This window comes from Myxocyprinus asiaticus, chromosome 11 (genome assembly GCF_019703515.2).
Source record: "Myxocyprinus asiaticus isolate MX2 ecotype Aquarium Trade chromosome 11, UBuf_Myxa_2, whole genome shotgun sequence".
NCBI lineage: Eukaryota > Metazoa > Chordata > Actinopteri > Cypriniformes > Catostomidae > Myxocyprinus > Myxocyprinus asiaticus.
In genome coordinates this window covers 17,505,745-17,533,245 of record NC_059354.1, presented here as the reverse complement: position 1 = coordinate 17,533,245, position 27,501 = coordinate 17,505,745, and the positions used below count along the sequence as shown (strand labels likewise).

Genomic DNA, 27,501 nt, shown 5'->3' with positions numbered 1-27,501 from the left:
GATCTGTTAGAGGGGAAAAGGGCAAGTGTGGAATTGTAGTTGTATTTTCTTCCTGCTTTCTGTGGCGTATATAATGCAGCTTACTGACTCATACTAGAAATGGGGTATAGCTAGTGAAATACAAATTAAAAAGAAGTATATCACTGCATATTCTTCTATAAAAATAACTGATCAAGGCTCAGAACTCAGAGACTGGCTGATGTTTGCAATTGAATTTTAATGCCACAATGTAAAAAAAAAAAAAAAATAAAATAAAAAAAAAAAAAATCCTCAATGACTCGATGTAAAAATAAAGAAAAATGGATTGACAGAGTAAACAAAACTGAGCTGATTATTAATAGCAGCAAGTGACCAGCAGCTGTTCTCCTGACCCATTATTTTACATTACAAACCACCAGGCCACAGATCAAAACTATAATTAACCTTATTACTGTGAAGTCAGAAATGTTTTTGGGAAATTGGGAGAGCCACAGCAGTTTGTTCAGGGAGAGGAGAAAGATAGACGCCTCTGTAAGCAGGTGTGGCCCCTGAGGTCAGGAATGAACAATGTTTCAGTTATCAATGATTCAAATGAAAGGAAGAGTGGGTGTATGATGAGAGACACCTCACAAACCAATGAGCAGCTGTAATGACCTCACAGGCTGAACCTGAACAGAACTTTTCTGAAACATTTTCACAACATATGTTAATCAAAATATAAGGTAGGACAAGCGCTACCAGTAAAAACTGAAACCTAGTAATTCTAACAGGGAGAAATATCCAATAAATTTGCCTTTTTTAACAACGAAAAACACGACGAAAAGCTGTTATATAGTTTTTTGCACTAAAAAAAATAAAATAATAATAAACGGAACTGATTGTTTATCACCTTCCAACTGACAAATATAGAAGCCAAAAGAAGACCACTGCGGCTGCAGTCGATCATATGCTGGAAACATCTGAGTGGATTCAAGACTAAATCAATCATTATATTATTATATTTTTTGGCTTAGTCTAAATTGCAAAAAACGACACAACAGCTTTTTGTCACGTTTTTCGTTGTTAAATTAGCCAAATCTATCAGATATTTCTCCCCTTTTTTCTCACAGGAATGAATGAGTTACTATGGTAACAGGGCTTTGCTTTCCCCCATGAGTGAGGCTTCCTTGCCAACTGTATCTATGAAGTTGGTTGAGAGAATTCCAAAAGTATGCAGAGCTGTAATCTAGGCAAAGGGTGTCTTTAATTAACTAAAAAAAAAAAATTCAAAATCAACTTTTAATTTTGGTCACTATAAAACTTCCATTCTTGTTATTTGTTTTGATGACTTTTCATCTAGATTCTTCTAGCCACAAGCTAGAAAATGGTAATAGGCCTAAAAAGGAATGAGTAGGTGTGTTCAAACTTTTGACCTGCACAGTATTTTGACCAAACCCTTCTGCTGTCAAATTCCACTCACTGCTTATTAATTTGCACACTAATATATAGACATTGACAGATTAAGGAATGAAGATCTGGGTGATGAATCTTCCTAAGAATAAATAGGATTATCAGATCGTGCCCATTCCCTCAGTTTGAGCTCCTGCAACCAATCAGATCACCTCAAACAATCCAAGCCTTGCTAATGCCAACAGCACGACACAACTGACACACTGCACCCATAGCAAACATTAAGGCTCAGCATTAGTCCAATACATGAACACAAACAGTAAATAAACAAATACAAACACATAAAAGGACAATTTAACTGCCGGCACATCTGTAAACGGATTTCGTATATATGTATATGGGTTACAAAAACTGCCGTGCTGCTGAGTCAGTGATCTCCACCCTGATAGTCACTCAACATGACCTTGCTTAGTCTAAGAGCAACTACAGTAAATGGATGAACACTACCGATTCAGGGCTGTAGGCAACGTCACAGGTCAGAGAGAGCAGGCTGCTGCAGGTCTCTGGGTCTGTGGAACATGGCAAAGTTTAACAGGATGAACTGATCTGTGCTAAGAATGCTTAAGACCTAAACATGGTCTATTGAATTTGATGGCTGTTTGGTTCACAGACAGCTTTTGATGTACTTTTATCTTTCAGAGCTGAGTAAAAGCTCAAAAAAGGCAAGGAAAAAATGCATTAAGGTTGAAAGTGCCGTATAGTTCAGTGGTTTTCAACCCAAAAATTTACAGCAGGAAAAAACAATGCTAAATGCAAATAGCCATATAATTATGTATAGTTAGGATAGCAAAATAAACAGACTTCTCAACTTTTAACGGGGAGGAGAAATGCTTCCTGTATCTATTGTATTGTTGATGTTAAACACCTTGCGTCCAATCAAATTCTATAGTCCCTTGGCAACAGTCAAATTAGGTAGATGCCAAAATGGACAAGTTGCACCACATGCCCTTATCCCCAAAAACCAAGAACAAATCTATGCAAGATATGGGACAATACGACCCAGACTACATTAAATAAGTGGGTAAATCACATTTCTGTTGTTTTTTATGCATTTACAAAACTCTCAATTTTTCTATTCAGCCTATGATATGTTTATAATTTTGCAAACTACTGGGCTTCAGCAGTTATCATACATTTCTATGTTCTAAGACTTTTAGTACAATATTTGTCCAATATTCGCCACTTGATGTCCAAAGTAAAATCTAAGTCCTGAAGCAAAACCATTTGAAAACCACTGCTTTCGTTATTTCTGTGGAAGCCCATCACTTATTTGCGGTGAGACTACAGCCTGTTGTTTCCTAAGAAACTTGATCGCTTCCTGAAATCCATCTGTTGTGCTGATGATTATGTCACTCGCCACCTTGTGGGTCTTTCTGCCATCTGTCCTCAGCTAACAGATCTGGGGGTGTACCTCTCTAATGAACAGGTAAGTATTAGCCCTGAGGGATCACACATTCAAGCATCATTTACAGTCACAGATGTTGTGTTACATAACCAGTACGACCCAAAGTTTCCTACCATGATAACCAAAGCAATGATTCTGATTTAAAAGCAATCATAAATAGGGTCAATTCAAGTAAAGCAGGGAACTTTTTGTAGTTGAGATGAATGGCAAATAGTTTCCCACTTTTATTTGTATTCAACCTAATCAATCAAGTGCCAGCTTTCAAGAATGTGTTGTAACACTAACTTCATGTTCTTATATGATAAGTAGAATATTTCCCTGTTGAAATCATGTCCAAATGTTTAACCTTCTGCATGTAAGACCACATGATGTACATCAAATTACACTCACATATACAGTACCCATTTAATGACATTTGGACATGCAGTCCTTAAGAGCTGCCGATACCACAAGGCTCAAAATTTCAAAGCATGCATACATGTACGGTACATACTCTCCAGATACACTTTAAGCCAATAGTCATAGTGCTAAACAATTGTATTTATTTTCAGGCACCGGCATCCTGTTCTGTAAACAGCCTTCGCCGATGATGCATCAATTGCAAAGTGAATTAGATGCAGTAAATTCATATAAATAATCAAATAATTAAGACAACTAAAGGTCTATTCACACCAAGTCTGAATTTATTTTGGGAAAGAAAAACACGCATGATGAGATATTAAAATGACACAATCTCTATACACTCTATAATTCTCTATAATTTTATCCAATACTCTTTAAGCTTTGAAATATTGTACTGAATTTTTAGCAATTATTTTTTTTAATTCAGAGTCAGTGTAATTTTTATATTGTTCGAATGCTGAAAAATTTATTTAAATTTACACATTTTGCAGAAGCTTTTATTTGACTCAGTTATTATTCTTATTATTCTCTGCTTTTGATGTAAAAACTCAACCTGGTCTCATAGTAAAAACATGACTCTACATACATTTTTGCAAAACTTGTTACACGTGTCTCAAGATACAATTCCCTGCAGTTTCCAAGTGAAATGAGCACTAGACGCACTACAACAACTGTGTGTTTTATTCACTTTCACTCAACTCATGACTTTAATGACTGATTATTAATCATATTATTTAATGACTGACTACTATAATGCTCTCATGACTACTGTAACGCTCTCATTGCAGGCCTCCCTGCATGTGCAGTTAGACCCCTGCAAATGATCCAGAATGCAGCAGCACATCTGGTCTTTAATGAACCAAAGACAGCGCATGTTACACCACTCATTGTCTCTCTTAACCGGCTGCCGGTTGATGCATGTATCAAATTCAAGGCTCTGATGCTGGCATACAGAACAGTCACTGGGTCTGCTCCAGCATACCTAAAATCATTTCTGCAGAGCTACGCACCCACTAGAAGCCTGCGGTCGGCTAAGGAACATCACCTTGTTGTACCAACACAAAGAGGCACCAAAACATTTTCCCGGACTTTCAGCTTCATCATACCACGATGGTGGAATGACCTTCCCAACTCCATCTGTGAAGCTGACTCACTCTCTGTCTTCAAAAAAACGACTAAAAACACATCTTTTCCATGAGCACTTAACCAGTCACTAAAAAAATACAAATAATTCTTGTTGCACTTTAATCTGTCTTGAATACTACTATTCTGATGCTAGTGAAACTTTGTAATATGGCACTTTTCATACCACTGTCTCCTTAAGATGATTCGTTTATGTTTTCCTCTTTTGTAAGTCACTTTGGATAAAAGAATCTGCCAAATGAATAAATGTAAATGTAAATTATGACTTTACAATACTTATTTTTCTCTCTATTACTCAGACCCAGCTATTTTATTCATCTTTCAAAAAACTATCAATTTTAATGCTTGAATTACAGACCCACCTAAATACGTATATACACTTATTCCAATATGCATAGGTTGTGGGGTAGGTCACCTGATAGGGTGTTGGACTCTGAGTCAAAGACCACAGTTCAAATCCAGCCATGAACTCAAGCTGACATGTGACATTACAGAGTCATAGAAGCAGCATGACATGATGTGGTTGGTTCAGAAAATATGATTTTTCATTTTGCTTCTGCATTTTAAAACACTGATAGTTAGGTTTAGGCATTGATAAGGTAAGGATGTCTTTTTTTAAAGTCTCATTTATATTTTAAAACGCTAATGTTTAGGTTTAGGCATTGATTTGGTAAGGACGTCTTTTTTAAACGTCTCATTTATATTTTAAAACACTAATGGTTAGGTTCAAGCAAAAGTTTTACGAGTCTGAATACAACATTATTTTACTTGCTTTTGGCGCCCCCAGCTGGACATTTCAGTGGAAACCTGCAGCCAAACGTGTTATACAGCACATACATTTTGAATTGCAAAAATGTTGTCATGTTCACATAAATTTCATAAGATCAGGCTGCCAAAACTTAAACAGTCATGCACACAACACTTGTGCACTCTGGATAAGCCGGTAAGACCGGTGGTAAAAGTGTTTACATGTGATACGAAATCAGGGTAATGGGCAAATATCTACGAGTGATGATTGTTATGACATTAGAATTGCTAGGGCAATGGTCTACCAACTGGGCTACAAGATAACCATTAATTTTCAACTTTGTTTAAAGATAGAACTGTTGCACTCTGTATGAACAGTTTGGGTGCAAGAATAGGACTTGGTGTGAACAGGCCTTAAAACTGCAGAGCACCAAAATGGAGAGCTCAAGTTAATACAGGGCTGGGCATTCCTGTTGTGTTATGAAACACCACAAACACTGTACACGATGTAACGTAACCATGCACGATGCTGCACAACAATGTCAATCAATTGTTCATTTGCTGGTACACTGCAAAGTTAGATATTCTTTGATCTACTGAATTGACTGGGATCAGGCCAAGTGTTAGCATGATGCCTGGGGCAAGCCAGCAAAGATTATAAGCCAGTATGAAATTAACAGAAACATACTGAGATATTAGTAACAAGATTATACAATCTCAACAACTTTATTTCAATCTCTTGATGAAAGAAAACAGGAAATAGTGAAAAATGAATCATGCTGGCATGCACAGAGGGGTAAAGAAGCCAACAGGGGAAACTCATCTCATCCAAAGAGGGAAAGAGTGTGTCACCTTGGTCAGCAAGTGAGAGGGCTTTCCTGCAATGCTTTGCAGAATGAGAGAGGTCTCCCTGTCCAGATACGAATGCTTTGTGCAGAGAAAGAGACAAACAAGAGTCATTAGTGCTTTATGATTTTACATGTGTGAAAGCAGCATGGGGAAAAAACGTGAGCAATAAATCACTGAAAATGGAAGGTACCATTTTACATATGTTGAATTTTGATGTGAATTGTTCCACATGAACAGTCTTGAAAACTAAAGCAGTGTGGTTTAAGAAGCACATGGAACAGTATATTAGACACTTTACCAGTGAGATTTATATAGAATATAAGTAATGAGCATGTTTGTGTGTGTGTTGGACTGTATTTTATTTATTAGGGAGAAGCAAACAAACAGAAAGACAGCTGTCTATCAAACATGTGTAGGTCAATCATGTTTGTCAGTGAGGGTAGAAGGATGGATTAGTGAAATCGCTCTACATCAGTCTGCGCTCAGATACTGCTCTACTGCACAGTCAAAATAAAGCATGCAGTTAATTGACTTTACTGCTGCTGAAGTAAAGGGTAGGTTTAGAAGAAGGGTTAAGGGTTAGGGTTTAGGGTCAGGTTAACAGTGTAACCACATATGTAATTGAATGCAGGTAATTTAAATGCAAGTACAATGCAACAACAGACTGTACATAATAAGTGCATTGTATCAAATTCTTAAATACGTAGTAGTTAAAGACATCTAATATAAAGTGGGTCTAATGGTACCTTACTGTCACACACATAATGCATGATAGCCTTCCTCTTAATTAAGAAAGTCAATGAAAAAGAATGACAAACTGCAACTGCTTTCATGCCAATTTGAGAAGTTTTCATTTGTTGAACCCAAGCCTGGGCTCAGAGTTCATTGATTAAATATTTAGGTCATATTATGTCTAAATACAACTAACTCCCAACTTAAAACAACCAAAACTGCTGTAAAAACACAAATCTGTTTGATTAAGTCTGCCTTGAGGGTAAAAGGAGCTGTTACAAAAAGGTAGGCAGAATAATAATTAAAAAAAACAATTCAGCATGTCTATTCGCATGGGACATCCTTTACAAGGGGTTATTTTCAAGGGCATTTTATAGAAGGTATAAGGTGCTGTAATCTTTCATGGTCCGCAAACACGCAGTCCTTAAAAGTCCTACAAAATGACTGATATAACTGATTCAAACAGGTTTAAAATTATTCCAATACCCCACCTTCCCATTTAAAACTAATTCCATCTGAAAATAGGGCTTTACTCAGTATTTGTCTTGTTTTCTAGTGAAAATACCTAAACATCCTTAAACTAACTTTTTAGATAAACTTTTGAGAAAATGTTTTGCTTAATTTGCTTAATTCAAACAGAAAATAAGTTTCTTTTTCTTAACTCATTGGCAAATAGATTTCTTCTTTTTTCTAACTCACTAGCTCACTAATTTATTTACCCTTATAAGAGTGTTGTGCCATTAGATATAGCCACATGCTAATGCCAAACTCAATTAAAATTCAATGGTAAATTGAGACTCGGGAGTACAGTACTGTGCAAAAGTTTTAGGCACTTGTGAAAAACTTTCAAAGTAAACAGAAAAAAGAGCTAAATCAATATTTGGTGTGAACACCTTTGCCTTCAAAACAGCACCGATTTTCCTACTTACACCTGGACACAGTTTTTCTTGGTTGTTGGCAGATAGGATGTTCCAAGCTTCTTGGAGAGTTCACCACAGTTCTTCTATTTATTTAGGCTCTCTCGATTACTTCTGTCTCTTCATGTATCCCGGACTGACTCGATGTTCAGTGGGGGGCTTTGTGAAGGCCATGATATCTGTTGCAGGGCTCCCTGTTCTTCTATTCTATTCTATTCTGTTCTATTTGCAAAAGGAATGTTTGGGAGTATAAAATGTACATTTCCTATTGACACACTAAAGTAGCAGATATAAATAACCATCTTAAGACAAATGTTTTTGTGAAACATCTTATGTGCCTAAGACTTTTGCACAGTACTGTACTTTGCCTGAGGAGCACTCTTTCAATGTCACTGCCTTCATTGAGTGTTCCAAATCGGTAACTTATGAGGTTCTATTTCAGTCAGGATCCTGCTTTCTAAGCTAGCTGCCTATTTAGGCAGTAGAGAGCAGGGCAGCTCACTAGATTTGGAACAGAATCATGTCTCTGTCTTTCTTTCTGTATTATATTCATCACTGTCAGCATAGCACCTGCTCTGTTCTACTACTATTTATCCCATTGACCTAACTTCAAAGAGAGTGCTCTTTCTCTCAGACACATGCATCCTTATTGTTCTAAAAAGAATAAATCTGTATTCGAAGTTGAAGGCAACAGTTAGTAACAGTAGGTTAGGTGTCAAACAATTATAAATAACCGATAAACACATTAACTGAGCTTGTGGAGCAAACTCCCTGGTGTCTATGTTCCTTTGGGGACACTGAAAAAATGCAGCACTCAAATCTGCTTGACCTAAGCAGTACTATGCTATTAAGCATTGTTTACCTCCGAACTCTGTTGGTCCTGTCCATCCTGTAACCCGTCCTGATCCTTGGGTTTCTCAATGTCCAGCGAGTCCATGCTGGACGCAGAGGCCGAGTTAATGCTTGAGCAAGAGGAATGGACAAAGGACCGTACCTCATGCTCAGTAACCGTACCCACAGACCCCGTCCTGCGATGATGATGATGATGATGGGAGGTCGCCCGTCGCACAGTGGAGGAAGAGTACGCCGCGGAGGGTGTAGAGCCAAAAGATGTGGAGCTCTGCTGGGCTGCTTCGTCCATGCTCTGGGAGGCTTTCTCCAGCTGGGCGGTGATGTCATCTAGAGAGAAGTTGGATGCCAATGGGGGTCTGCTGCTGGTGTTGCCTACCCTGACTGTAGAAGCTGGCGAGGCGCGGGTGCTGCTGCTGGTGCTGCCTCCACTGCTGCTCGCCCCTCCACTGCTGCTGCTGCTGCCCATGTGTTTAGTGCTGTGACTGCGGCCTGCCGGCGGTTTCTGACGCACTTTGGGGTCCCCGGACAGGCCAAGACGAGACGAACTACTGCTGGGCTTACCGATTGTGCTGAGCTCCTGCTCGATTGAGCACAGGTCTGCCATCAGAGCATCTAGATCCACAGCCTCACCCTGATTCAGAGCCTCTGTATGAAAACCCAAATGTACACACGTGTAATCAGTCAAATAAACAAGCTTATTTAAGCATGTTAAACATTTACTATGACAGTACCATGTATGACATTTACTATGAACAGTAATCTGTCCCTGTGATCAAGGTTCCTTGCAAGAGTTCCTTGCATATGCAATCAGCCATTAAAGCCCTTTAAGGCTCAGTCTTAAAGATTAAGTATGTAATTTTTTTTATGTTAAATACTCTCTTGTATCCCAGCTTAATAAGAAGAGACAAGTATAATAGATGTTTTTAATGTTGATTTCCCTGAAAAGAGAAAATAATGTGGCTTTGTGATGCTGTCAAAACATTGCTCTGTTGGTTTAAGCGGCCAGTCCAGCCCGGCACAGCAACGCTGGCTCAACCAATTGTGTGAGACACTGGAACGAGACTGTTTGATGACCAATGGAAGACAAGGGAATGTTTGGGAAACATGTTTGAAAACAATCTTTTTTTCTAGTAGCACAGATATTACACCCTTCACCTTTAAGCATGGCAAATATTTATTGAAAAAACTTGCAGGCTCTGTCTTAGAATCTAGTGATCCTTTTACCATGAGAGCATTTTTAGCATTAACTTTATTGTGGGATAGACATTTGATTTTGGAGTCTACAGTCCCTTTATGAGGTCGCAATTGACATTAGACTGTATAGCCCCCAATTAAGTAAATAATTTTTAAATGTATAGCACATTCATGAGGTCATAACGTTTTTGGAAAGTCCCCTTGTGAAGTAATTATGATATTAGACTGTATAGCCCTCAATAAAGTCAATGAGTTTAGGTAAAAAATGTCATCATGACTTCCAAATGTTTAGCCCTTAATGAAGTTACAATGATTTCAGAATATATGTTGCCCACTTGAAGTAAAACCTATTTTGTAAAGTTCTAATTATACAAATGTAGTGAAATTATAATGAGAATGAAGAATGGCTTTTTTATTTTTGCCATTTTCGACTATGATTTTGGCAGAAAATCTGTGGAATTTCAGTGGAATGGAGGGGGGTGGGGAGTCCCCACCTCGGTCATTTTCACATTAAAGGAATATGTGACCTTCTAATTAGGTCATATTGATTTTGGAATTTACACCCCCATATGAAGTCGTAACTATTGCAGAATGTACGTTCCCCACATGATGCCATGATGATATTATGAATTATGATTGTTTTTTGGTCTCTTGATATAGAGAGGCACTCACCGTTGATGTTATAAACGGAGAAGCGGTAGGCCATGTTGGCCATGTTTGTTTCTTGTCTGAGAGGGGCTTTCTGTACCTTCTCTGGTCTCCCATCATCCAGACTCTAAAGATAACACAGACACACAGGGTGGCAAGACTGTACACATGTAGTCGCACCTGCGCCAGTATTGAAAAGCATTGCACAGGAATTTATGTGATTACAGGACTATCCGATTAATTTAGAAAAATACAGATTATCACTGATGACAATTACTCTTAATACCCCTTGTTACATAACATTAAAAGCTATTAAAGTTGGTAAAAGGTCAAATATAATGCATATATTTGTGATATGAGGGCACTGTACATTGGTTGAATGATTGACAGCTGCCGTTTGAGTCACCACACTGCTTAAAGACCCCATTATAGTCAAATTGAAGCTTTCCGGTTTTTATTCCAAGTCTGTTAGCTTTGAGGAGATCAATATGCTAGTGCACTCTTAAAAGTTGACAAAACTAAATTTTTGCAGATATATGCATTCAAAAAAGTCTCTCTTCCAGGAAAACAGACCAAAAATATTTATTAGGGAACATTTAAATTTTTGTCCACTAAAATGCTCCCTAGAATGATAATGTCCTCGCCAGGGTTGGGGAGTAACGGAATACATGTAACGGGATTACGTATTTAAAATACAAAACATAAGTAACTGTATTCCACTACAGTTACAGTTTAAATAATTGGTATTTAGAATACAGTTAGTTACATTCAAAAAGTATTTTTATTATTGAAGAGATTACTTTGTATTTTATTGTCATTTGTTTCATTTAATATTTAGTCCTTTCAGATGGAAAACATTTATACATATAAATGATGAGATCCAAAGTGCATTTGAACAGCGGTAAAACACTTTCTTATGATGTGTTACATTCATACGAGCAGACAGAGAAGTAAGTTTGGAGCACAAGAAATAGAAATAAACCTTGTGTAAATTGTCAGCTTTACGCTAAGCTAAAATGCTATTTCTAGCCATTTTACATGCACGTTACCAGGCACAATCATATTTTTATCATCAAAAAAATTCACGTTGAATCATAATTTCTTTTTTTCTAGTAAGAGGCAAGAGGATATTAGGGCATAAATCATATTCTTGATAATAATTTTTATATTGTTTTCCTGTAAAAATATCAAAAAATCCTTAAAACAAGATCAATTTGATTGATCTTGTTTTAGAAACAACACTGCATAAGATATTTACATTTTTCAGAGAATGTATTTTTAACATGTATTTTGTCTTACTGTACTGGCAGAATTTTTATAGTCAAAACAAGTGAAAAAATCTACCAGTGCTGAAGAAGTAATCCAAAGTATTTACCATACGTTACTGACCTTGAGTAATCTAACGGAATACGTTATAAATTACATTTTACAGCATGTATTCTGTAATCTGTAGTGGAATACATTTCAAAAGTAACCCTCCCAACCCTGGTCCTCGCACCCTAATCCCACCTGCCCCCTACCACCACAAGTAGCAAATTATGATTCTTGGCTGTGATATAAAGCCTATAGGCCATTTAAAATAAAGGGTTGAGCCCTTCATTAGTGTACATCCCACCTCAACTTCATATTTCAATAATAAATACATCAAAACAGGAAAGAAAGTGATTTTATGGGGTCTTTAAAGCCTCATGGGTTATGAAATAACAGAACTAATCTTTATTGACAGTCATGACAGGTATGAAATTATTACCATCACTGTGACAACAGAATACAATATTTATTAAAGGACATCATCTCTCTGTCTTACCTTTGTTAGTTTGTCCAGCTCTCCAAGCCAAGCTCCAAACATTTTATCAAGGTCCTGGTCCTCTTTATCACTGTCCTCCTCTGCTGCATGATCAAGTTCATCATCTGAAAACTGTTCCATCTGAAACATAAGAAATAGGACTGATTGGAAATCATGTGACATTAAACTTTATTGTAAAAAAAAAAAAAAAAAAATTGCGAGCGTTTCCCATCAAGTCATGTTTTATTCAATTGTAAGTCTGATCACTTACAAAATTCCTAAAGAAGCCACACAACTTGAGGTATCATTCACATCTGTAGTGGAAATGGTGCGGGTCAAATTATGTGCTTAAGTTTATATGAGTTACACGTTGAAAATACTTAGGGAATTGAACAAACCCCTAAGCCCAAGTATACACAATATATCCAAGTATTAGCAATATTAATAGTGATGCTTGCCTTAATCATAATGTACAAAACTTTAGTTACAGCAGTACAACTTTATCAAATGTACCAGACTGTTTTTCATTTAAATAAATGACATTCATTTGCTGTTTAATGATCACACTTGGCCATATCGAGATTTGAACTTGAATGAATTGTCAAATTGTCATTGATTTAATCTATAAAATGTCACATCCCTTACAACTTTGCTAATAGCACCATACTGCAGTAAGGTACCAAATTTAGCAACAAGATGATATCGTACCATTTTAAAATATTTGGCATCAGAATTTTAGATATACATTTTCTATAATATATATATATATATATATATATATATATATATATATATATATATATATATATATATATATATATATATATATATATATACATACACACACACACACACACACACACACACACACACACACACACACACACTATATGGCCAAAAGTTTGTGGACACCATATGTGCTTGATGAACATTTGATTTCAAAACCTTAGGCATCAATTTCCCCCTTTGCTGTAATAACAGCTTCCACTCTTTTGGGAAGGCTTTCCACTATACTGTATGTGGTAACATGGTTGCAGGGATTTGCTCTCATTCAGACACAAGGCTATCAGTGAAGTCAGGAACTGATGTTGGTTGATGGGGCCTGACTTACAGTTGCTGTTCCAGTTCACCTCAAAAGTGATCAGTGGGGTTCAGGTCTGGGCTTTGTGCAGGCCAGTCAATTTCTTCCACACCAGACACAGTACACCATTTCTTTATGGACCTCACTTTGTTCACATGGGCATTGTCATGCTGGAACAGAAAGGGCTATCCCCAAACAGTTGCCACAAATTTGGAAGCACACAAAGCCAAAGCCATTACATAAAGAAACATTAAGATTTTTCTTTACTGGATTAAATGGAGTAACCAAATTCGGTAATTAGAAGGGGCTGTCCACAAACTTTTGGCCATATAGTGTGTGTGTGTGTATATATGTATGTATATGTATATATATATATATATATATATATATATATATATATATATATATACATACACACACACACACACACACACACACACTGGACACCAATGTTTTCTGATGTCGAAACATTTGAAAAGACAACACATGAACCTCAAATTATGGCACTTTACTTTATTGCACATGCATTACTAAGGCATTTGACCTCAGATGTCATAATCACTGGCCAGAAACTGTATATCATATACTGCCCTCTGGTGGCAATGTAGGACACACCTTGCCTGAAATCGTATGTTACAGAGGCTAAACAAATTATTGTTTGTCTCTGCCAATGTTGTCACATTATAAATTATGAAGGGCTTTGTATTATCACAAGCCTAAATGATTTATTCATAAAAAGGAATTCATCCTGTACAATTTAACACACTGAGCAGGACAGATGGAGACCTGGTGCTTGTGTGTTTTACACATCTGTGTATATCAGTGTCTTATCTATGTAAATATCAGATGGCTTGGAAATCATCCCTTCCAGTTGTAAATGGTTTTGGCAAGCTCAGTGTAAACGCATCTGAATCACTGTTATAACAGAGCCAGTAATGCTCTCCAGTGTCTAATGTTCCTACTGCACGCACCAACACTCAAATATCATATGGAAAATTCACACTCTAGCAATTAACAGTAGTTTATCATTTGGTTTGTTATTTAGTTTCTAAAGGAATGAAATACACACATTTGAAGTGTGCCTCAAGTGCATTTTGAGACCAGTTTATGTGCTACAGCCTCACTGAACTAAATTCACAGCAATATAACTATACTGCGGAGCACAATGAAAGTAATCCTCTTAGATTATTAAAATTCTTCTCAGGTACTTTGGTCTGAAAATGGCTCCTTCCTGTCACTGGTGAGGAAACCTCGTGTACAGGCTGTACCAGGCCACAGAACTCCCCACCACACAGATCAACCATGTTATGGAAAGAAAAGCCAGGCGCAACAAAGTCATTATAAACAGTTGGCTCTGATAGATCTGTTGGAACGGATTCCAGCCTAGTCCTTGTGAAACCAGCATTCCATAGGTTATGTTCGATACGGGGGATCATTTGCAATCTGACAACCCTGTAACTGTGGGTCAATCCCTCTCAATCAAGCAGAAAGGAAACTGGGCAGTGAGATGATGAAGTGCTGGCCAGATGTTCCACAGTTTAGTTCTTCATCAAAACAGCCGGTAGGGTCATTAGACACGCCACAGAGACCACTGCAAATCACTTCTACACACCAGCACATCTGAGGTATTATCAACATCAACTACAAGACCCTAACAAAAATACATGTGGTGATACCATTGTACAGTTAAGGTATCAGATGATAATACTACGGTACTTTGATATCTCCCATGGTACTAAATGAATACCATATTCATACATCATTGTATTTAAATGGCACTCCACGGCAAAATGGTACATGCCCAAAAATCCACGGTACCATGTCCAAAAAAACAAAGATAAACAAAGGTAATACCATAGTACAATTTGGTACTTTTCTATTAGTGCATGTAGATTTTTTTAATGTATTTTTTTTAGGTGAAATGTTTTAAATATGATAAAATGTGCTCTGAGCTGAGAGTAACACTATAATTCGTAGCTGAAAGAATCATCAAATTAACTAAAATATTTAATAACTAAGGGGCCGTTTGCACCAAGCATGTTTTAGCATCCATCTGTGCTGTATTTCAATAATTTTTTTCTGTGTAAACATGCACTAGATGGACGTTTTTGACCGTTGCGCCGCATCTTGCAGTTTTGTTTAGCGTCTTGCACCGGAGTGCAGCATTTTTTGACGACGTGTCAAGTTTAAAAGAACTTCAGCTGTTAAAAACATCTTGAGACACCTACATTCTGTGCCGCTGTGTCTAGTTTATTTTAGCACAAGGTGTGAATGCTCATTAGATTACCCCTATGCAGCAGTCATATCATATCGCTCAAGACCGGTTGCCCACTGAAGCTAAGCAGGGTTGAGCCTGGTCCTGGCCTTAAACCGAGGTCCTGACTCTCTGTGGTCATTAAACATCCTAGAGCTCTTCTCGTAAAGAGCAGGGGTGTAACCCCGGTGTCCTGGCTAAATTGAGCAGGGGTGTAACCCCGGTGTCCTGGCTAAATTCCCCCACTGGCCCTTCTCAATCATGACCTCCTAATAATCCCCATCCATTAATTGGCTCTATCACTCCACTCTCTACTCTTCACCAATAGCTGGTGGGTGGTGAGCGTTCTGGTGCACTATGGCTGCTGTTGCATCATCCAGGTGGATGCTGCACATTGGTGGTGGTTGAGGAGAGTCCCCTGTTCTCTGTGAAAAGCGCTTTAAGTGTAGTTCTGTGGAGTTCCTGGTCTGGTTAAAAACAAACAATCACAATTTGCTTATTTAAAACCATGCTGCTTCTTTTAGAAAGCCCCTGAATCTTACAATAATGGATTTAAGACAGATTTGAAAACATATCAGTCTCAAGTTGAAATCCTAAAGCTTTCCAATTAAGTTTCCATTTCTCACATCTTGGCTTATCTCTGGAGCCTACACGTTCCAAGCTATATCAGTAATTGTTTATGTTTCATCTGAGGAGAGAGTGAGCAAAACCATGGAGAGAATTAAAGAGAAGCTTTACAGGAAGCTGTGCTACAATTAGCTCCCTGCGGTTCGCAGCCCTGTGATTTGGACCTGGACTGTCAGGCTCGGGTATGCCAATTTTTAAGGATGCCAATGGCAAGTGAATTGACTGACCACAAATATTTCTTAAAGGCCATTTTTATATTAGACAATTACTTTATTTAGCTATTGCATATTTGTGACAAATGGCACAAGTCATCATATAGAGCAGCATCATATACCAGCTAGTCACTGTCTTTTGATAAAACTGCACCTCATACAGAAATGTAAAGACAAATCCTGATTTTCTTCATCATATTATTGTTTTCATTTCCTTTAGATGAGGAATATTCCACGTATCACCACATGGAGTTCTGAAGAAAAAAAAAAGAATTCTACATAAACTTCTTATGGTAAATTTTCAACTGATGTAAATGTTGTAAGAAGTACAATTTCAGATGGTATGTTTACCTTTGATTCACTAATATCACTTACATCAGCGAGGGTTAGACTATAGTTCTTTCAGCTCGACTTATGCCATACATTTTGTCATAGTTTATGAAGTTACCAGCCACTGGTATTTTTATCAGAAAGACTCGAGATTATTGGAATAATATGAACGAAGAGATACTTATATAATTTGGCATAAGCCCTGTCCTACAGTTCAGTGCTCCGATGCTACTTGAACCATCAGATACTGTTGGAGGCGATGCCGGCAGGGGGGCGGAGCTTACCCCCGCCCACGACGGGACTTAAACTGGTGGAGATGGGGTGGGATGGGGGGTGAAAACACGGAAGCATGTGAACAATGAGAGGCAGCTGCCAGGCTTATAAAGTGGAGGCTGTATTTTGATTGGATGAGATGCCTGATAGAACTACACTTACACTTATATTTACACGGAAAAGCCCATTTTTACTCACATTTGCCGCAGAGTTTTAATTTTGGACCCTGGGCATAAAAGAGCAAGTGAATGTGCATGTGTACATGTGACAATGACAACATCATCAAACACTCTGTGATCTGAACTTTACACGTGCTGCAAAGTCATGCCACGGCATTCCAGTCTAACAGAACCTGGACCGGGATTGTTTGGCTCACACTTTCTTCGCTTTATGCAGATTCAGTCTGGAGAGACAGTGGCCACGTGCAGCGTCAAGCCTGCAGAGGAGGCATCTGTTTCACATCACTGCTTTACACATTCCAAACACAGCAAGCACTTCGCTCTGATGGAGTAAAGCAGGCAGTCCTGTTGCCTCTTACACAGAAGAACTAGCAGTGTTAATAGATATTAAACACAGCTACACGTGTCCTACCAACACTGTAATGCTTTCGCTTTGTCCGCATTCAGAGGATTTTGCTGAGATGTTTTGGCATTGTTTCATACTTTATCAACGTATCAACATAATTATCTTGTCATAGGAGATTCTAAATCATGGTAGTGCAAGTTTACAGATACTTTGATGTGTCAGCTCATAAAACTAGTTGCTACTTGTTAAACAAAAGACAAGGATTACTGTAGAAGGATACTCCTACGGAATAGTGGTTACTAACTAATTTTCTGAAGAATATTGTGAGCTGCTTACCCATGCATGGCACACTGCCACAATGCTTGGTTGTTGTGGATGGTTGTCAGAACATTGCTATGTGGTTGCTAAGGTGTTCTGAGTGGTTGTCAGCGTGTTCCTATTCAGTTGCTGGGGTGTTCTGGGAGGTTGCTAGGGTGTTTCTATTGTGTTTTGAGTGGTTCTTTACTAACCTGACTAACTGGGGCATTGAATTCAGTCAGTCAGGCTCAAGAAAAACACAGAATCGCCGGTGTCCTTTGTAGCTGATCCCACTAAATTATTATTTTTGCCAACTTTGTTAGCTTTATTTTCACTCTTCTCCTCTTATTTTGTGCATTGTTTTGTTCAGTAAGGGGAATAAATATCACATGCGATGGCAAAAATCAAAATATTACCATCTGCTACACCAATGTTAATAACAATTCCAATGTTAAAGATAATAGTATTTAACAAGTTAAGCCACATTAAAAAGGTCATACAAAATAATGTGATTACTTTATAATCATAAGTCATCTTGAGCATAGATTTCATCTCTGGCAATCTTGTTAAGCAATGTAATAACATTGAATTGCATTTCTCTGTATTGTTTAAATATGTCCTCAATAACAGGAGTAAAAGTTATACACAAACACTGTGACGCGCCATGTTTGTTTGCGGGAAGGTGAGGTAGTCACTCAAAACTACCACGTAGTTAAGTAACACGTTACATCACTGTTCGGTTCTCAAGTCAATGGAAAAGCGTGTGGGAGCCGAGCACAGGCTCCCACATGAGAACCAGCATCATTTCGGTGGAAAGGGGCTATATGTTATTCTGGTCCCATTCTGGTCCCTAGATGTGGATTGGGTTCCCCTTTAATTCCAAGTCCATGGGATTTTTTTTTAACTGTTTTAACTGTTTAATTATCCACCATGGAAAGCAACAACACATTCTTCACAACATTATCACATGGAAAGTTAACATGTTGGTACCAGAATATTCAGTAGCAACCACATTCAGCCTTATTACTTACAAGCTCCATCCCCCTTTAGATATTTTTGCATCAATTCTAATGGTCGTGTTCAACTTTTTCCATGGTGCTACTGGCACAGCCTCAGCGAAACGGCCTCTGGTCCCATGAAAACCAGTACGTTTTTCAAAGGTTTCATTTTCCCTATAAGATTACATTTTTACTCCACTGGCAGTTAAGGTTAGGGTTGGAGTTTGGGTGTAATATGCATTCCTGTTGACTTAACAGTATTACATCCTTAGATTTTATTGTCATTGTTTTAAAAACAACGAAAAACAGTTTAGCAGCTCTTAAGGATTGGCAACAGTTCTTTTGGCACCACTCTGACATTTCACCCAGAAATTGGAGCTCACACATGCCCATATGTTCAACAACACTTCCAGCTTTGGCCACTGGGGGCAGTAATTTGAACTTCATTAAGCACAGACCGACTGCAGCTGAAGAACTTTCTACCTACTATCGCTGAACTCACAGTGAGATCAGTTTGTGCATGCCAAATTTGCCAAAAGTTGCTACATATTAAAGTTAAATACGGTACTTTTGAGTTTGCTCTATTTCCCAACCCTTAGAATGAGCAATATTAGTAGTGACGCTTGCCTGAGTGTAAACCACTAATAATTCAAACATATTTAGCTCAGCCAGAATCTTTTTTTTTTTTTTTTTTTTTTTTTTGTGGAGAAATAAAATAAGCAGTTTTAATGAACGCCAGTTTGGAAGACGTTACAAGTCATTTACATTTGTACTGATAACAAACCACAAGAGGAAACAAATCTGAGGGCACTGTAGCTGTGCATGTGAGTAGGAGGACAGTCTAACATGAACAGGAATTGTGCAGGATGTAATGGATTCTTTATCCCCCTCGCGGCTTCTTGTGTAAGAAGATGATCATCCCTCAAGATGAGAGTCACGCCAAATTTTTACAATGTCACAACAAACATACACTCCCGAAAGCAATTAATCAAAAGAGATGATTCATTCCCCTCAATGACATATTAGATTATGTAACAAATTGTCCCTTAAATCCTTAACTGATCCTGAGTCAGAACATAGCATCTTAATCAAGAACAACCCTATGTCTCCACCTATGGATGGTATTTCTTACTCTACCAGGCTAGAGTGCCAGAGGAATCAAAACTCTTCCTGAGATAAGTCAAGTGTTTCTCTCTAATCCAAAAGAGCCAGATACACCCTGATAAATATGCACTTAAATCTGAAGAATGAATCATAAGAGTGATAACCATTAGGCTTCTCCAAATGTTGTTGTAACACACGCTAGAAATACCAGTTTACTTACTCAGTGATGAAGTCTAAAACCAAGGATGGTATAAAACCGTCTGACCACTCAAAAGACCAATGAGATGATCTAGTAGGAGTTGCAACAGAGTGTGAGTAGACACCTGAAACAGTGAGGCTGTATTCCCAGATACTCTGTGGTTCCTATGATGGCAGCTTCATGCTGTTTGCAAATTAAGAACAAATGTGTGAATTGTGCATCCCACAGCCTGAACTTATGATCTTTGATCTTGGGGTAAGAGGTCATGAGGCATTTGTGTAATGGAGGAATTGGTATCCAAGTCCATCTGTCTGTCCTGGAACACAAGTGTCAGGCATATCTGTTAAACTTTTACCTTTTTGCACAGACAGGTTGCCAGTGCTGGTGCAGGTTATGTAGCAACATCAACTCTTAAATCAGTGGAAACCCTTATCTGAGCGCCAGCACCATTGCAATGGAAAAGAGGTACGAGTATTCTACATAATTTCTACAATAAGCACCAATTTATGCTATTACCAACTGCCACAGAGGAAGCAAAATAATGTGATTTAAAGTGGACTGATTGGCTATATGGGCCTATCAAAGGCATTTAACTCAGAGTGAGTCTGTTCTCATGCAAGCTGTTAAAAATGGAAGTAAGCTTTGAAGTGGGGTTGTGACCCTTGTAAATTCTTCACACAACACATGGCCTAGAACGAGAGTGTGTGTGTGTGTGTGTGTGTGTGTGTGTGTGTGTGTGTGTGTGTGTGTGTGTGTGTTTAATGGGAGCATGGTAAAGCCCAAAAAATAGCAGAGACACTAAAACAAACCACAGACCTCAGAGGTCTTTTCAAAGCCCAGCTGGTCTGCAGGAAGCAGCACATCAACACACTCATCACCTGTGAGCACATTAAATGACCTGTAATGCATCAATTGAGCCCTCAAAATATGATTATATTAAATTAACAAATATCAACAGGCTAATCACGGCCCTGTGCCAAACAGCAACATCAGTCCTCACAGTCAGTCTACACTTCGCCCCATTGGCTGTTCGGCAACGTGATGTTCACACCACTGCGGGTTCAGAAAAAGGGTGCATAGTGAATGCCAAGAGAAGCGGACCCTTATAAAAACTAAATGGAATATAAGATACCTTACAATCTCATGTAATTTACGGACACAGATGGGCAAAGGCACCATTTGGGAGAACTATTCAAGTCTTTTTTCAGTCATGCTTGGATGCCTTTTCCACAATTCCAAAACAAGAACATAGTATCTAGTTACACTGATGAATAAAAATGTTGAGTTTAATTAAATGCATGATCTTTAAATCACATGGCCTGATGATTTGATTTTGGGGAAAAAGGTGGCAAAGAACCACTTCTGACTCTGCAACTCTTCAAATAATACGCAAACATCAAATTAATTTATTAAAATCTATATTTGGCAGCAGACTCATGGTCTGCTTTATGAAACTGTGAACACATGGCTCAATCCAAGCAGTTCTGAATGATTTGCATCCATGCAACTCTTATTCAATACCAACTACTGAACACACAGAATGAGTAGAGGCAAAAGGGAACAAGAAAGAAAAAAATTGGGCAAAACAAAGGCAAGACAGATGAAGGAACTGCCACTTGCTAGCAAGATTGTTAAAATACCAATTCTATTTGACAGTTACCTTAGATAATGAAGTTTCCTTTGTAAATTCATACTCTTTGTTGTGATGGTAAGATCTGATCAAAAACATAAGGGTAGTAGGTACTTACAGAAAAAGCTATAATCAGTTCATTTAGGAAGGATTTTCCATTTGCAGGTCCAGTATTCTTCTGATACAGATGTGGTCTATTACAATGTCCTAGACTGTACATTACAATGGCTGCTTCAGTTGGCAGATTTCTGGTTTATTCAGCCTCCACTTCAAGAGCAATAAAGACATCAAGAGGGATTTGGCTTGTTTCTGGACTAAAGAACAGTCTCTCTGCGATGACTGGCCATCCTTAAAAATAAGTTTGGTTGTGTGAGAAGGTCCTCTGTGGGCGATAGTTACTCCAACCACATAACCAACTGAAGTCCAATGACTCTCAGTGAAACAGAGGGGAGCATTGAGGAGCATTTTCCCATGACTGTGACTACAGTACAGCTGTCATCCTCTGAGGTGGGTGACTCCATACACGACTGCAGTAAGAGCTCCTCGCACGAGGCAGATTCCAGCTGAGCTGTGGTGAGGATACAAGCAGAACATCAGGCAGAAAGAAACTGCCTCAAATAAGATCCAGGTTTTGCCTTTTTTTCACCTTTGCCTTTGTTTCAAAGAGAAAAACAAATATAGTCGTGGTGAGGATGAGCTGGCCTCAGCCATCGAAGGAAAAAATGAAAATGAATCAACAAGAGAGTCCAACTCTCAACTTAGTAATCCAGATGTGAGTGAGCAAGCACGAAATACACAAACACATAATGTCCCATCTTTCTTTCAGTTGCCTCCAAAACCACAATTAAAATAGGCTGAAAACTATCAGAACTAGGGGCAAAATGTTTGACGAACAAGAATGTTATTGGAACTTCTATGCACGTTCAAAGCAATTCATAATAAAGGAATAGATTACCCCTCAAATTATAATTCAGCTGGGTGAAATATCACTTTAAGCTTGACAATATTGAGCTTCAGTAACCATTTCCTCCCTGCATACTTCTCTTTCCTCCCTGTTTGTCTCCCTTCACTGCAATCTGATTGAGATGACTCCCCAGACAGCCATCCACATAGTCAATATAAACATTACCAGGCCAGTGTTTAGACTGAAGTTCAGGGCACAGTGGCTTTGCGATTAAACTATTTGTGTGTACACGCTTTATAAAGTTCAAAACAGAGAACAAAAGAGAGGGGAGAAAGAGGACAGTAGGAAAAGAACAGTAAAATGGGTTTTTATCTCTTTCCAGCATCTAAAGGAGGTCCCCTGGTGCAGCTTTGAGCCACTGTGTATGGACACCATCTCAATATAGATGGGGACCAAAATAGCTAAACAAATTTTAAGAGGGGTTTGTGGTTCTCACAGATAAAAAAAGAGCAAGTTACAGCTCTGCAAAAGGTCATTACCAACTATAATGGATGAGTTGACTTATTAAAATGATAGGATAACATTCTCCACTTTCAACAAATACAAGAATGTTTGTAGCATAAAACAGACATGACCAGATATAACAAAGTTTTAAAATGTAAAGCAAAGTAAGGTTCTCAACTTGTTTGCAGTACAGGTTGTCTGAGACTGCATCAAACAGGCGTATTGAGGTGCAGGGATGCTAGTGCTCAGACAATGTCACTGTTTCTGGCACAATGCCTACATATGGGAGTGATCACAGACCGTATTCCCACTGATCCAAAACCACTGCTATGGCACTGAGATCCTTAAGAATGATTAAAACAGACAGTTATCTCCAAGAGAGGCTGAAAAAAAGCAAAGTCTGCATGTGACTGAGTGCCACGTTGTATTTGGAAAAAACAGATTGAAAATATGAAGAGAGAGACTGAGGAAAAACAAAATAGCAAGAGTCCTTCTGAGGACATGTGGTGGAAATGTCAAGACATCTACAATGGGAGTATTTTGCCAAAAAGTGAAAGACTATGTTCTACTGAACAGGTTTGACAAACAAAGTCATGATTGCTTTTCCATTTAATTCTGGAGGCCTGGATGGTTATTTCCATGAGCTGTTTTTTTTTTTTTCTCATCATGAACATATGTTTACATTTGATTGCTCGTTCTTCTGAGCTCTACATTCCAATCCATGAAAGCAGCTCCAAGCAGAGTCCCAATAACATGCTAGATACCTAACTTTAGTGTGTTCTTTGTAACAAAGAACTTTGTAACATAAGTCGTAACATAAGTGCTTATTCACACTTCTATCAAAGATTCTATGAATATAATAAATACTAATTCTTACAGGGTTCTGGTACATGAAATCAAAAGTGACCATATTTTCTTTGTTAATCTGTCATCAAAATTTATTAACTGGCTCCAACTCTGAAACAACTTTTCTTTTTGGCAGATATAACCAAGGCTACACAGGCCTTTGGTTGACATTGGTTAATGTTAATGTTGTCTTAGGCAACTGTTGTAGGCAATGAAATGAAGCCTGATATCTTGCTAATAGTTGCCAGCAGTAATTTAATGCCAGTAACGGTTATGGGAATTGTACATAAAAAAAAAAAAAAAAAAAAAACGTCAGAATGGTCTTAATGGTGAAAATGACCTTCAGTCTCCATGTCTCAGTCAAAAAGCCAGTTTCTGTTATAAAGTGACCACTTTTTACAATCCAGTCAATTCTTAATAAATAAAATCAGGGAAAAATTTTTTTTTCATGTTGAATATTCTTCATAAATGCCACATTACGGAAGTAAAATGGGTTGCGCAGGCAGTTTCATATTGACGTAAAGTTAGCACTCCTTGCTCTATCACCTCTACCTCAACAACTTAGTGGTTTTCCATAGTCTCTTTAATCTATCATTGTCAGTCCAATTTGTTGAGCCAATTAGATGACAGAACTTCCTCCTTTCAGCACAAGGAAATTGGTGTTGTGGAAGTGATTAAGAAAGCTGGTCCAGTATCTGCTTCATCATGACAGTGGACCACTGGCCAATTGTTGAGCGACAACTGAGCTTTTTATTGGCTTTTATCAAGTGCTGAAGGCAGAAATCCAAGTGTACAATATCTTCCAAAAATTGGAAAAGAGTTTCCAAATTAATTTTACCATTGGTAAAGACAGATCAGTGAAATAACATTTACAGATAACTCTGGCTAATAATTTCCCATGATCAACACTGTAAACAAATCATGGAAATGATTGTTCATCAAAACACCATGCACTGTAATTGCAGTGTCATATCACCAGCCTCTGATTAGCTCAAGCAAATAGTAAATCATGGTTCACAGCTGTGATGTAAACTAAGCGCAATTGGCGATTTAAACAAAAATGGGACAAGCTCATTGATATGTCCAACATGAAATACATCAGTACAGGAAAAAAAGTGCACTCGTCCAGCCATTTCTAATGAATGCAGACACATGCTCAACATTTGTAAACAAAAGTGTGTGCCAAAACAAAGTACTTTGGTGGTACATTCCTTCAGTGTCCCTTAAAAAAATGGTGAGTTCTGGCAAACTTGCTGCAACTTTGCCACAGTTTTGCCACTCAAGATTTTCACAAGCAAATAAGCTTTGTGGCAAACTCTTCATTGTTGAAAAAGGTTTTCTGCAGGTTCACCACTACTGGTGAAGAGCTGCAAACTTCTGATAAACATTTACTGAGAATTGCAAGCTCATTTGCATGTGAAAATAATGAGTGGGAAATTTGAGGCAAGTTTGTCAAAATTTTCTAAGGGGTGTTAACATAAGAAATATTTTTATTTCATTTTATTTAACGTTTATTTAACCAAGAAGTCTCTTGAGATTCAATCTCTTTTTCAAGGGAGACCTGGCCAAGAAAGCACACCATTACAAGGTAACAAAATTATAAAATCAAACACAACAAAAACAGACATAGGACAAAATTGAAAACACATTAATACAAACAAAGGATATATACTACAAATAAATAATACAAAATCCAGCTTATGAATAGTAATTGCACTCTTCAGTCACACAGTTTTTTTTATCAAAGCTTTGAACTCTCTCAAGGAGATCAAAGGATTAAGCTGTAGAGAGTTATGAAGGTTATTCCATGACCTGGGCACAAAATAAGAGGAAGCCGTTCTACCAAGTTCTGAGCAAATCCTGGGTACCCTGTAGAGTAGTAGCCATCTATAGGAGCGAGAATCATAACAGCTATTGATAAGCAATAGAAGATTACACAGATAAATAGGGAATTCACACAGTATGGCTTTGTAAATAAAAATATATTTTCTCCTTAAACTTAATGAAGGCCAAGAGACCAAATCATATACTTGACAACGAATTGGTTATAAAACGTTGAGAACTATGATACACAGAGTCTAGGCAGTGAAATATAGAGGAGGCAGCATGCATGTAAATAATATTCCCATAGTCTAGAGCACTTAAGAATGCAGCCTGTACAAGCATTTTCCTAACTGCTAAATTAAGGCAGGCCCTATTTCGATAATAAAAACCCAGCCTAATCTTCAGCTTCTTCACTAGGTGCTCAATCTGCGCTCTAAAAGAGAGCTTCTCATCCACCCAGATACCAAAGTACTTATAGGATGATACTTTTTCAATTGAGTCCCCTCCCAAAGTGTGAATGCCATCAATATCTGAGGTATTTGGTTTTCTTGGCATTAAGTACCAACTTAAGATCATACAATGAGACTTGAAGCTTTTGAAAAGCAGTCTGGAGCTCATCAACTGCCTGGCTCAGAGAAGAGGCAGACTATAGTATCATCTGCATAAAGACGCACTTTAGCTGTAGGTATGTCCTTCCCGGTGTTATTTATAAAAATAGAAAATAAGACGGGGGGCTAAAACTGAACCTTGGGGGACTCCCTTAGGGATCTCCAAAAAGCTTGACTTACACTATATTGCCAAAAGTATTCGCTCACCCATCCATATAATTGAATTCAGGTGTTCCAATCACTTCCATGGCCACAGGTGTATAAAATGAAGCACCTAGGCATGCAGACTGCTTCTACAAACATTTGTGAAAGAATGGGCCGCTCTCTGGAGCTCAGTGAATTCCAGTGTGGTACTGTGATAGGATGCCACCTGTGCAACAAGTCCAGTCATGAAATTTCCTCGCTACTAAATATTCCACAGTCAACTGTCAGTGGTATTATAACAAAGTGGAAGCGACTGGGAATGACAGCAACTCAGCCACGAAGTGGTAGGCCACGTAAAATGACTGAGCGGTGTCAGCGGATGCTGAGGCGCATAGTGTGCAGAGGTCGCCAACTTTCTGCAGAGTCAATCGCTACAGACCTCCAAAGTTTATGTGGCCTTCAGATTAGCTCAAGAACAGTGTGTAGAGAGCTTCATGGAATGGGTTTCCATGGCCGAGCAGCTGGATCCAAGCCATACGTCACCAAGTGCAATGCAAAGCGTCGGATGCAGTGGTGTAAAGCACGCCGCCACTGGACTCTAGAGCAGTGGAGACGCGTTCTCTGGAGTGACGAATCACGCTTCTCCAACTGGCAATCTGATGGACGAGTCTGGGTTTGGCGGTTGCCAGGAGAACGGTACTTGTCTGACTGCATTGTACCAACTGTGAAGTTTGGTGGAGGGGGGATTATGGTGTGGGGTTGTTTTTCAGGAGCTGGGCTTGGCCCCTTAGTTCCAGTGAAAGGAACTCTGAATGCTTCAGCATACCAAGAGATTTTGGACAATTCCATGCTCCCAACTTTGTGGGAACAGTTTGGGGATGGCCCCTTCCTGTTCCAACATGACTGCGCACCAGTGCACAAAGCAAGGTCCATAAAGACAAGGTTGAGCGAGTTTGGTGTGGAAGAACTTGACTGGCCTGCACAGAGTCCTGACCTCAACCCAATAAAGCACCTTTGGGATGAATTAGAGCGAAGACT

General features: G+C 38.4%; 1 protein-coding gene across 3 annotated transcripts in view; it reads right to left on the bottom strand.

Moving 5' to 3' along the window:
- Nucleotides 1–27,501, bottom strand: part of LOC127447691 (ras-associated and pleckstrin homology domains-containing protein 1-like) — a 109,568-nt gene that overhangs the window by 28,034 nt on the left and 54,033 nt on the right. Inside the window, exons 1-5 of one of the 3 annotated variants that reach the window (XM_051709696.1) lie at nt 21,752–22,042; nt 12,125–12,244; nt 10,342–10,444; nt 8,486–9,120; nt 5,978–6,052 (exon numbers count right to left, since the gene is read on the bottom strand). In XM_051709696.1, the coding sequence (XP_051565656.1) occupies nt 5,978–6,052; nt 8,486–9,120; nt 10,342–10,444; nt 12,125–12,244; nt 21,752–21,853 (1,035 nt within the window). In that variant the 5' untranslated portion in view covers nt 21,854–22,042. Of the gene's footprint in view, nt 1–5,977; nt 6,053–8,485; nt 9,121–10,341; nt 10,445–12,124; nt 12,245–21,751; nt 22,043–27,501 lie in introns of those variants that run through there. The other 2 variants (XM_051709698.1, XM_051709697.1) reach the window with 2 other exon arrangements.